This window comes from Coregonus lavaretus, assembly GCF_964263955.1.
Source record: "Coregonus lavaretus genome assembly, contig: HAP1_SCAFFOLD_466, whole genome shotgun sequence".
Classification (NCBI taxonomy): Eukaryota; Metazoa; Chordata; class Actinopteri; order Salmoniformes; family Salmonidae; genus Coregonus; species Coregonus lavaretus.
Window position 1 is genome coordinate 352,576 of NW_028157102.1, and position 12,500 is coordinate 365,075.

At 44.2% G+C, this 12,500-nt stretch overlaps 1 protein-coding gene across 1 annotated transcript in view; it reads right to left on the reverse strand.

The window, feature by feature from the left end:
- Nucleotides 1-12,500, reverse strand: part of LOC311125806 (poly(rC)-binding protein 4-like) — a gene marked incomplete at both ends in the record, with an annotated part of 53,091 nt that overhangs the window by 26,714 nt on the left and 13,877 nt on the right. Inside the window, 2 exons of the mRNA XM_084199838.1 lie at nucleotides 7,441-7,512; nucleotides 10,773-10,847. Of these exons, the coding sequence (XP_084055964.1) occupies nucleotides 7,441-7,512; nucleotides 10,773-10,847 (147 nt within the window). The remainder of the gene's footprint in view (nucleotides 1-7,440; nucleotides 7,513-10,772; nucleotides 10,848-12,500) is intronic.

Below are 12,500 nucleotides of genomic sequence, written 5' to 3' on the forward strand. Positions count from 1 at the left end.
TAATCTCCCCCCTCTCCCACCCACATCTCTCCTTTCCTCTCCTCCCCCACCTCTCCTCTCCCCTAATCTCCCCCCTCTCCCACCCACATCTCTCCTTTCCTCTCCTCCCCCACCTCTCCCCTCACCTAATCTCCCCCCTCTCCCACACACATCTCTCCTTTCCTCTCCTCCCCCACCTCTCCTCTCACCTAATCTCCCCCCTCTCCCACCCACATCTCTCCTTTCCTCTCCTCCCCCACCTCTCCTCTCCCCTAATCTCCCCCCCTCTCCCACCCACATCTCTCCTTTCCTCTCCTCCCCCACCTCTCCCCTCACCTAATCTCCCCCCCTCTCCCACCCACATCTCTCCTTTCCTCTCCTCCCCCACCTCTCCCCTCACCTAATCTCCCCCTCTCCCACCCACATCTCTCCTTTCCTCTCCTCCCCCACCTCTCCTCTCCCCTAATCTCCCCCCTCTCCCACCCACATCTCTCCTTTCCTCTCCCCCCCCACCTCTCCTCTCCCCTAATCTCCCCCCTCTCCCACCCACATCTCTCCTTTCCTCTCCTCCCCCACCTCTCCTCTCCCCTAATCTCCCCCCTCTCCCACCCACATCTCTCCTTTCCTCTCCTCCCCCACCTCTCCCCTCCCCTAATCTCCCCCCTCTCCCACCCACATCTCTCCTTTCCTCTCCTCCCCCACCTCTCCCCTCCCCTAATCTCCCCCCTCTCCCACCCACATCTCTCCATTCCTCTCCTCCCCCACCTATCCTCTCCCCTAATCTCCCCCCTCTCCCACCCACATCTCTCCTTTCCTTTCCTCCCCCACCTTTCTTCTCCTCTCGTTCCTCTCCCTCTCCCATGCAGAGTCTTCATTAGCTCTAGCTACTAGGATGATGGCAGTCCCCAGGGCCTAGCCAGAGAATAAGCACTTATCTCCACTCCATTCTGAGGATGCCAACGCTCCCGTCCAGCCTGCCGCTGATGCCCCTCATACTGTACACATTGGGCGTAACTAAACTCTGGGTTTGGGTCTCTCTCTCTCTCTCTCTCTCTCTCTCTCTCTCTCTCTCTCTCTCTCTCTCTCTCTCTCTCTCTCTCTCTCTCTCTAGTTCTCTCTCTCTCTCTCTCTCTCTCTCTAGTTCAATTCAATTCAATTCAATTTAAGGGCTTTATTGGCATGGGAAACGTATGTTAACATTGCCAAAGCAAGGGAAGTAGATAGTAAACAAAAGTGAAATAAACAATCATATTGTCATATTATGTATATATACAGTGTTGTAACAATGTGCAAATACTTAAAGTACAAATGGGAAAATAAATAAACATAAATATGGGTTGTATTTACAATGGTGTTTGTTCTTCACTGGTTGCCCTTTTCTTGTGGCAACAGGTCACAAATCTTGCAGCTGTGATGGCACACTGTGGTTTTTCACCCAGTAGATAAGGGAGTTTATCAAAATTGGGTTTGTTTTCAAATTCTTTGTGGATCGCTGTAATCTGAGGGAAATATGTGTCTCTAATATGGTCATACATTTGGCAGGAGGTTAGGAAGTGCAGCTCAGTTTCCACCTCATTTTGTGGGCAGTGTGCACATAGCCTGTCTTCTCTTGAGAGCCAGGTCTGCCTACGGCGGCCTTTCTCAATAGCAAGGCTATGCTCACTGAGTCTGTACATAGTCAAAAGCTTTCCTTAAGTTTGGGTCAGTCACAGTGGTCAGGTATTCTGCCACTGTGTACTCTCTGTTTAGGGCCAAATAGCATTCTAGTTTGCTCTGTTTTTTTGTTTGTTCTTTCAAATGTGTCAAGTAATTCTCTTTTTGTTTTCTCATGATTTGGTTGGGTCTAATTGTGTTGTTGTTGTTGTTGTTGTTGTTGTCCTGGGGCTGTGTGGGGTCTGTTTGTGTTTGTGAACATAGGCTCAGGACAAGCTTACTTAGGGGACTCTTCTCCAAGTTCATCTCTCTGTAGGTGATGGCTTTGTTATGGAAGGATTGGGAATCGCTTCCTTTTAAGTGGTTATAGAATTTAACGTCTCTTTTCTGGATTTTGATAATTAGTGGGTATCGGCCTAATTCTGCTCTGCATGCATTATTTGGTGTTTTACGTTGTACACGGAGGATGTTTTTGCAGAATTCTGCATGCAGAGTCTCAATTTGGTGTTTGTCCCATTTTGTGAATTCTTGGTTGGTGAGCGGACCCCAGACCTCAGAACCATAAAGGGCAATGGGTTCTATAACTGATTCAAGTATTTTTAGCCAGATCCTAATTGGTATGTCAAATGTTATGTTCCTTTTGATGGCATAGAAGGCCCTTCTTGCCTTGTCTCTCAGATCGTTCACAGCTTTGTGGAAGTTACCTGTGGCGCTGATGTTTAGGCCGAGGTATGTATAGTTTTTTGTGTGCGCTAGGGCAACGGTGTCTAGATGGAATTTGTATTTGTGGTCCTGGCAACTGGGCCTTTTTCGGAACACCATTATTTTTGTCTTACTAAGATTTACTGTCAGGGCCCAGGTCTGACAGAATCTGTGCAGAAGATCTAGGTGCTGCTGTAGGCCCTCCTTGGTTGGTGACAGAAGCACCAGATCATCAGCAAACAGAAGACATTTGACTTCAGATTCTAGTAGGGTGAGGCCGGGTGCTGCAGACTGTTCTAGTGCCCTCGCCAATTCATTGATATATATGTTGAAGAGGGTGGGGCTTAAACTGCATCCCTGTCTCACCCCACGGCCCTGTGGAAAGAAATGTGTGTGTTTTTTGCCAATTTTAACCGCACACTTGTTGTTTGTGTACATGGATTTTATAATGTCGTATGTTTTTCCCCCCAACCCCACTTTCCATCAATTTGTATAGCAGACCCTCATGCCAAATTGAGTCAAAAGCTTTTTTGAAATCAACAAAGCATGAGAAGACTTTGCCTTTGTTTTGGTTTGTTTGTTTGTCAATTAGGGTGTGCAGGGTGAATACGTGGTCTGTCGTACGGTAATTTGGTAAAAAGCCAATTTGACATTTGCTCAGTACATTGTTTTCACTGAGGAAATGAACTAGTCTGCTGTTAATGATAATGCAGAGGATTTTCCCAAGGTTGCTGTTGACGCATATCCCACGGTAGTTATTGGGGTCAAATTTGTCTCCACTTTTGTGGATTGGGGTGATCAGTCCTTGTTTCCAAATATTGGGGAAGATGCCAGAGCTAAGGATGATGTTAAAGAGTTTAAGTATAGCTAATTGACATTTGTGGTCTGTAAATTTTATCATTTCATTGAGGATACCATCAACACCACAGGACTTTTTTGGGTTGGAGGGTTTGTATTTTGTCCTGTAGTTCATTCAATGTAATTGGAGAATCCAGTGGGTTCTGGTAGTCTTTAATAGTTGATTCTAAGATTTGCATTTGATCATGTATATTTTTTTGCTGTTTGTTCTCTGTTATAGGGCCAAAAAGATTGGAGAAGTGGTTTACCCATACATCTCCGTTTTGGATAGATAGCTCTTCGTGTTGTTGTCTCTCTCTAGTTCTCTCGTTCTCTCTCTCTCTCTCTCTCTCTCTCTAGCTCTCTCTCTCTCTCTACCTCCCCCCTCTCTGGCTCTCCCTCTCGCCTCTCTCTCTCCCTGTCTACTCTCTGTCACACCATCTCTGTTTAGCTCCACAGTGATAATGCCGAACAGCAGACAACAGAGGACACTGGGGTTGGAAATATACACTGGGACAACAAGGGAGACTTGGCCTGGTTCTATTGTGTGTGTGTGTGTGTCTGTGTGCATGGTTTAGTACACATTCTTGCGTGTGGTTGTGTGTGTGTGCATGCATGAGTGTATGTGCGTATGTGCTTGTGTGTGTATGTTCAGTTCAAGTTGTATTGTCAAATGCACAAGTACAGTGAAATGCTTAGCTTGAAGAATCTAACCAAAAGAGCAGTAATCAATATCAAACTAGTATAGTATAGCTAGCTAGAATAGCATAACTAATAAAACTATCTATAATAAAGAATTAGTTCTATATCCAGGATCAGTTCTATATCCAGGATCAGTTCTATATCCAGGGTCAGTTCTATATCCAGGGTCAGTTCTATATCCAGGATCAGTTCTATATCTAGGGTCAGTTCTATATCCAGGATCAGTTCTATATCCAGGATCAGTTCTATATCCAGGGTCAGTTCTATATCCAGGGTCAGTTCTATATCTAGGGTCAGTTCTATATCCAGGATCAGTTCTATATCCAGGGTCAGTTCTATATCCAGGATCAGTTCTATATCCAGGATCAGTTCTATATCCAGGGTCAGTTCTATATCCAGGGTCAGTTCTATATCCAGGATCAGTTCTATATCCAGGATCAGTTCTATATCCAGGGTCAGTTCTATATCTAGGGTCAGTTCTATATCCAGGATCAGTTCTATATCCAGGGTCAGTTCTATATCCAGGATCAGTTCTATATCTAGGGTCAGTTCTATATCCAGGATCAGTTCTATATCCAGGATCAGTTCTATATCCAGGATCAGTTCTATATCTAGGGTCAGTTCTATATCCAGGATCAGTTCTATATCCAGGATCAGTTCTATATCCAGGGTCAGTTCTATATCTAGGGTCAGTTCTATATCCAGGATCAGTTCTATATCCAGGATCAGTTCTATATCCAGGGTCAGTTCTATATCCAGGGTCAGTTCTATATCTAGGGTCAGTTCTATATCCAGGATCAGTTCTATATCCAGGGTCAGTTCTATATCCAGGATCAGTTCTATATCCAGGGTCAGTTATATATCCAGGATCAGTTCTATATACAGGGTCAGTTCTATATCCAGGATCAGTTCTATATCCAGGATCAGTTCTATATCCAGGATCAGTTCTATATCTAGGGTCAGTTCTATATCTCGGATCAGTTCTATATCCAGGGTCAGTTCTATATCCAGGGTCAGTTCCAGGATCAGTTCTATATCCAGGGTCAGTTCTATATCCAGGATCAGTTCTATATCTAGGGTCAGTTCTATATCCAGGGTCAGTTCTTTATCCAGGATCAGTTCTATATCCAGGATCAGTTCTATATCCAGGATCAGTTCTATATCCAGGATCAGTTCTATATCCAGGGTCAGTTCTATATCCAGGATCAGTTCTATTTCCAGGATCAGTTCTATATCCAGGGTCAGTTCTATATCCAGGATCAGTTCTATATCCAGGATCAGTTCTATATCCAGGATCAGTTCTATTTCCAGGATCAGTTCTATATCCAGGATCAGTTCTATATCCAGGATCAGTTCTATATCCAGGATCAGTTCTATATCTAGGGTCAGTTCTATATCCAGGGTCAGTTCTATATCCAGGGTCAGTTATATATCCAGGATCAGTTCTATATACAGGGTCAGTTCTATATCCAGGATCAGTTCTATATCTAGGGTCAGTTCTATATCCAGGATCAGTTCTATATCTAGGGTCAGTTCTATATCCAGGGTCAGTTCTATATCCAGGGTCAGTTCTATATCCAGGATCAGTTCTATTTCCAGGATCAGTTCTATATCCAGGATCAGTTCTATATCCAGGATCAGTTCTATATCCAGGATCAGTTCTATATCCAGGATCAGTTCTATTTCCAGGATCAGTTCTATATCCAGGATCAGTTCTATATCCAGGATCAGTTCTATATCCAGGATCAGTTCTATATCCAGGGTCAGTTCTATATCCAGGGTCAGTTCTCTCCACATGTTTATTTCCCGCTCCTATTCTCATCACTACACTACAAAATGACTGACTGACTAACTGTCTACCTGGTCCAAGGTGACTGACTAACTGTCTACCTGGTCCAAGGTGACTGACTAACTGTCTACCTGGTCCAAGGTGACTGACTAACTGTCTACCTGGTCCAAGGTGACTGACTAACTGTCTACCTGGTCCAAGGCGACTGACTAACTGTCTACCTGGTCCAAGGTGACTGACTAACTGTCTACCTGGTCCAAGGTGAGTGACTAACTGTCTACCTGGTCCAAGGTGACTGACTAACTGTCTACCTGGTCCAAGGTGACTGACTAACTGTCTACCTGGTCCAAGGTGACTGACTAACTGTCTACCTGGTCCAAGGAGCCTGACTAACTGTCTACCTGGTCCAAGGCGACTGACTAACTGTCTACCTGGTCCAAGGTGACTGACTAACTGTCTACCTGGTCCAAGGTGACTGACTAACTGTCTACCTGGTCCAAGGTGAGTTACTAACTGTCTACCTGGTCCAAGGTGACTGACTAACTGTCTACCTGGTCCAAGGTGACTGACTAACTGTCTACCTGGTCCAAGGTGACTGACTAACTGTCTACCTGGTCCAAGGTGACTTACTAACTGTCTACCTGGTCCAAGGTGACTGACTAACTGTCTACCTGGTCCAAGGTGAGTTACTAACTGTCTACCTGGTCCAAGGTGACTGACTAACTGTCTACCTGGTCCAAGGTGACTGACTAACTGTCTACCTGGTCCAAGGTGAGTGACTAACTGTCTACCTGGTCCAAGGTGACTGACTAACTGTCTACCTGGTCCAAGGTGACTGACTAACTGTCTACCTGGTCCAAGGTGACTGACTAACTGTCTACCTGGTCCAAGGTGACTGACTAACTGTCTACCTGGTCCAAGGTGACTGACTAACTGTCTACCTGGTCCAAGGTGACTGACTAACTATCTACCTGGTCCAAGGCGACTGACTAACTGTCTACCTGGTCCAAGGTGACTGACTAACTGTCTACCTGGTCCAAGGTGACTGACTAACTGTCTACCTGGTCCAAGGTGACTGACTAACTGTCTACCTGGTCCAAGGTGACTGACTAACTGTCTACCTGGTCCAAGGTGCCTGACTAACTGTCTACCTGGTCCAAGGTGACTGACTAACTGTCTACCTGGTCCAAGGTGCCTGACTAACTGTCTACCTGGTCCAAGGTGAGTGACTAACTGTCTACCTGGTCCAAGGTGACTGACTAACTGTCTACCTGGTCCAAGGTGACTGACTAACTGTCTACCTGGTCCAAGGTGACTGACTAACTGTCTACCTGGTCCAAGGTGACTGACTAACTATCTACCTGGTCCAAGGTGACTGACTAACTGTCTACCTAGTCCAAGATGTAATTAGAGACACTGTAGTAGTAATGGACAGGACTTTTCCAGGTGCTCAAAGTGAGTAACATGTCAGTGTATCTACCGAGAGGACATCTCTTCCCCACTCTTCAGTCAGTCAGTCAGCCAGTCAGTCAGTCAGCCAGCCAGCCAGTCAGCCAGTCAGCCAGTCAGTCAGTCAGCCAGTCAGCCAGCCAGTCAGCCAGTCAGCCAGTCAGTCAGCCAGCCAGCCAGTCAGCCAGTCAGTCAGCCAGCCAGCCAGTCAGCCAGCCAGTCAGCCAGTCAGTCAGCCAGTCAGCCAGTCAGCCAGTCAGTCAGTCAGTCAGCCAGTCAGCCAGTCAGCCAGTCAGTCAGTCAGTCAGTCAGTTCATCGTCATACTCACTTGTTGTAAATCCAGCCCTCCCTGGGCCATATGGAAGAGGGGGTGTGACCCGTAGTCAGACGTCTCAAACACCTTCAAGCACAGAGGCAGAGAGACAGACAGACAGACAGACAGACAGACAGACAGGGGGTCAGACTCAGTACAGTCAAACTGTAGGATGTCACAGGCGCCAAAAATCTGCCTCTGGTCTCCCCTACATAAAACTAAGTCAAAAGACCAGGGGGTCAGGCGCACCTCAGTAAATATATTAAACAACCCACTGCAACGCAAGGTATCCTGTTCAGTGTCCCCTATCACCACCATCACATCACCCACTGCAACGCAAGGTATCCTGTTCAGTGTCCCCTATCACCACCATCACATCATTCTGATCATCTTTTCTCATCAACGTCAGAGATTTAACATCAAATAGATCATCGTTTGGCAGGAACATTAATCTAATTTTAAAAAGGGGCCATTTATGTAATTACATTAATACATTGATACAGTGGGGGGAAAAAAAAGTATTTAGTCAGCCACCAATTGTGCAAGTTCTCCCACTTAAAAATATGAGAGGCCTGTAATTTTCATCATAGGTACACGTCAACTATGACAGACGAATTGAGAAAAAAAAATCCAGAAAATCACATTGTAGGATTTTTTATGAATTTATTTGCAAATTATGGTGGAAAATAATATTTGGTCACCTACAAACAAGCAAGATTTCTGGCTCTCACAGACCTGTAACTTCTTCTTTAAGAGGCTCCTCTGTCCTCCACTCGTTACCTGTATTAATGGCACCTGTTTGAACTTGTTATCAGTATAAAAGACACCTGTCCACAACCTCAAACAGTCACACTCCAAACTCCACTATGGCCAAGACCAAAGAGCTGTCAAAGGACACCAGAAACAAAATTGTAGACCTGCACCAGGCTGGGAAGACTGAATCTGCAATAGGTAAGCAGCTTGGTTTGAAGAAATCAACTGTGGGAGCAATGATTAGGAAATGGAAGACATACAAGACCACTGATAATCTCCCTCGATCTGGGGCTCCACGCAAGATCTCACCCCGTGGGGTCAAAATGATCACAAGAACGGTGAGCAAAAATCCCAGAACCACACGGGGGGACCTAGTGAATGACCTGTAGAGAGCTGGGACCAAAGTAACAAAGCCTACCATCAGTAACACACTACGCCGCCAGGGACTCAAATCCTGCAGTGCCAGACGTGTCCCCCTGCTTAAGCCAGTACATGTCCAGGCCCGTCTGAAGTTTGCTAGAGTGCATTTGGATGATCCAGAAGAGGATTGGGAGAATGTCATATGGTCAGATGAAACCAAAATATAACTTTTTGGTAAAAACTCAACTCGTCGTGTTTGGAGGACAAAGAATGCTGAGTTGCATCCAAAGAACACCATACCTACTGTGAAGCATGGGGATGGAAACATCATGCTTTGGGGCTGTTTTTCTGCAAAGGGACCAGGACGACTGATCCGTGTAATGGAAAGAATGAATGGGGCCGTTGAATGAATGTATCGTGAGATTTTGAGTGAAAACCTCCTTCCATCAGCAAGGGCATTGAAGATGAAACGTGGCTGGGTCTTTCAGCATGACAATGATCCCAAACACACCGCCCGGGCAATGAAGGAGTGGCTTCGTAAGAAGCATTTCAAGGTCCTGGAGTGGCCTAGCCAGTCTCCAGATCTCAACCCTATAGACAATCTTTGGAGGGAGTTGAAAGTCTGTTTTGCCCAGCGACAGCCCCAAAACATCACTGTTCTAAAGGAGATCTGCATGGAGGAATGGGCCAAAATACCAGCAACAGTGTGTGAACCTTGTGAAGACTTACAGAAAACGTTTGACCTGTGTCATTGCCAACAAAGGGTATATAACAAAGTATTGAGAAACTTTTGTTATTGACCAAATACTTATTTTCCACCATAATTTGCAAATAAATTCATAAAAAATCCTACAATGTGATTTTCTGGATTTTTTTTCTTCTCATTTTGTCTGTCATAGTTGACGTGTACCTATGATGAAAATTACAGGCCTCTCTCATCTTTTTAAGTGGGAGAACTTGCACAATTGGTGGCTGACTAAATACTTTTTTCCCCCACTGTATAGGGAACCTCAGTCACAGGTCGCAAGCATCAAGCAATAAGCTGAGAAACATCCAGCCAATGTCCCAAATGGCACCCTAGTCCCTATCTAGTGCACTACTTTCGACTAGGGCCCATAAGGCTTTCATCAAAAGTAGTGCACTATATAGGGAATAGGGTGCCATTTGGAACGTAGAGGCAGATCCACTTTAATGCCATTGCAATTTATTTATTTTCTGCTCTGGAACCCAGGCAGAAAATGATGGCTGAATATTCATGAAGATGATTGATCTTGATATTATTGTATGCAACCGTGTGTGTATGTGTGTGTATGTGTACGCGTGTGTATGTGTTTGTATGTGTATGTGTGTGTATGTGTGTGTGTGTATGTGTTTGTATGTGTGTGTGTGTATGTGTGTGTGTGTATGTGTGTGTATGTGTGTGTGTGTATGTGTGTGTATGTGTGTGTATGTGTGTGTATGTGTACGCATGTGTATGTGTGTGTATGTGTGTGTGTGTACGCGCGTGTGTGTATGTGTGTGTGTGTGTGCAGGTGTATGGGTGTGTGTGGTGTGCGTACGCGTGATTCTAATGAGTAGTCATGCTACACTATGATGAATAAACATTAGGTTGAGTCCTCTTTGGTGTCCTCTGACTAAGCTTTGATGTAGTCAGTCATCCGTGTGTGTGTGTGTGTGTGTGTGTGTGTGTGTGTGTGTGTGTGTCCACAGGGCACCGATCAAATGGATGCTGGATAATTCAGAGTGGCAATGTGGGAGTGTGTGTGTGTGTGTGTGTGTGTGTGTGTGTGTGTGTGTGTGTGTGTGTGTGAGGAATGTGGAGTATGAGATATGCGTAGAAATGTTTTCGTACTGACAACAATAGAAAGGCAATATTAGAATGTCTTTAATATCTCAACAATAACATTTTATAGATAAATATGGACCAGGCCGAAATTACAGTGAATTAATACAGACCAGGGTTTAATATGCTATTCAGATATTTGAAAATACTTGGGATTGGGACTATTCTCTTGCTAATCGCACCTGAAGTACTTTGAATATTTAAATTCAATATCGCAACCTGGTGTGGAGGATGAGGAAGTTCAGGTGGTTATTGTGAGGTGGTCAAATATTATATTTCTATGGTCATGTGCTCTGATTCTTACCGGTTATGTGATGTTAAGGTTGATGTGATGTGATGCTATACTGTGTTCTATGTTGTGTTGCGTTACGTTATGGGTTCTGATCCTCACCTGGTTCCCGGCCATCATGACTGTTCCTGGGGAGGGGCTGGGTCGGTATGGAATAGTGGCCCCTTTCGGAGGTGACTAGATACAAGAGGACAAAACCAAACAGTATTAAAGACAGGGTAGCTTTTAGTAAAAACATCACAGTACAATTGAGGGCAACAACACACAATCAAATATAGTCGTACAGCCTAAAAAGGATAGATGAGTTGAAGAATGTTGGGACCACGTTTCAAAAACGTGGAAATCTTCTACATATTTTGAGCATTTCCTTTAGCCTGCCTGGAGTGTCAGATGGGATTAGAGCTAGGGACTAGATATATAAACACTAGATAGGATTAGAGCTAGGGACTAGATATATAAACACTAGATAGGATTAGAGCTAGGGACTAGATATATAAACAGTAGATAGGATTAGAGCTAGGGACTAGATATATAAACACTAGATAGGATTAGAGCTAGGGACTAGATATATAAACACTAGATAGGATTAGAGCTAGGGACTAGATATATAAACACTAGATAGGATTAGAGCTAGGGACTAGATATATAAACACTAGATAGAATTAGAGCTAGGGACTAGATATATAACCAGTAGATAGGATTAGAGCTAGGGACTAGATATATAAACACTAGATAGGATTAGAGCTAGGGACTAGATATTTAAACACTAGATAGGATTAGAGCTAGGGACTAGATATATAAACACTAGATAGGATTAGAGCTAGGGACTAGATATATAAACACTAGATAGGATTAGAGCTAGGGACTAGATATTTAAACACTATGAATATGGTCAATACAGGCTCCCTTTGAGGAGACTAGATACAAAACGACCAAAAAACTACAACTATACAGACAAAGTAGATGTATCTTTGAAACGCTTTGATTCTAAAATTACATTGAAAGTGCATGCTTGGATAGGGTCAGCGTTCTCTCCAGCAGAGATTCAGGTGGAATAACAATGAGTTACTAAATCCTTTGATTTCTCTGTTTTAGCATTTAGACTAATCCTCATAAGTGGTCTACTCACTGCGGTAGGCTAGTTCTTAATATTTGCAGATAAGAGGGTATACATTTTAGATATTGCATTACAGACGGACAGACAGATAGATTAGATTAGATTAGTATTACATTTATAGTAATATAATATAATATGCCATTTAGCAGACGCTTTTATCCAAAGCGACTTACAGTCATGTGCGCATATATTTTTACGTATGGGTGGTCCCGGGGATCGAACCCACTACCCTGGCGTTACAAGCGCCATGCTCTACCAATTGAGCTACAGAGGACCACATGTCGTAGTCTTGTGTGTTGTTTATCATACATCTTTTTTGATACTTGACGATTTCACACGTTTTGCTTAAAGTCATACTCCAGTCTCCTATCACCTGATTTACTTAACAAAAGGCAAATCTTACTAGGTGATCCAGGTATCCTCATGACATGGCACAAGTTGGGGGGGGGGGGGGGCTTTCCTTTTTTGTTCTCTATTGTTCCCCAAGCAAGGCGGAGGCTGATGACATCAGAGGGCACCATCAGACCAACTCCTTAAATGACCTACTCCTTGAAGTTTGCACTTGTGTAAAAAAAAAACGCTATCTTGCTCAAAAAACATATACACTCAGTTTATTAGGTACACCACCCAGTTCATGAAAATGATTCGCTCCTACAGACAGTGAGTCACGTGGCCGTGACTTGTTATGTAAAGCAGGCAGACAGGCATCGAGG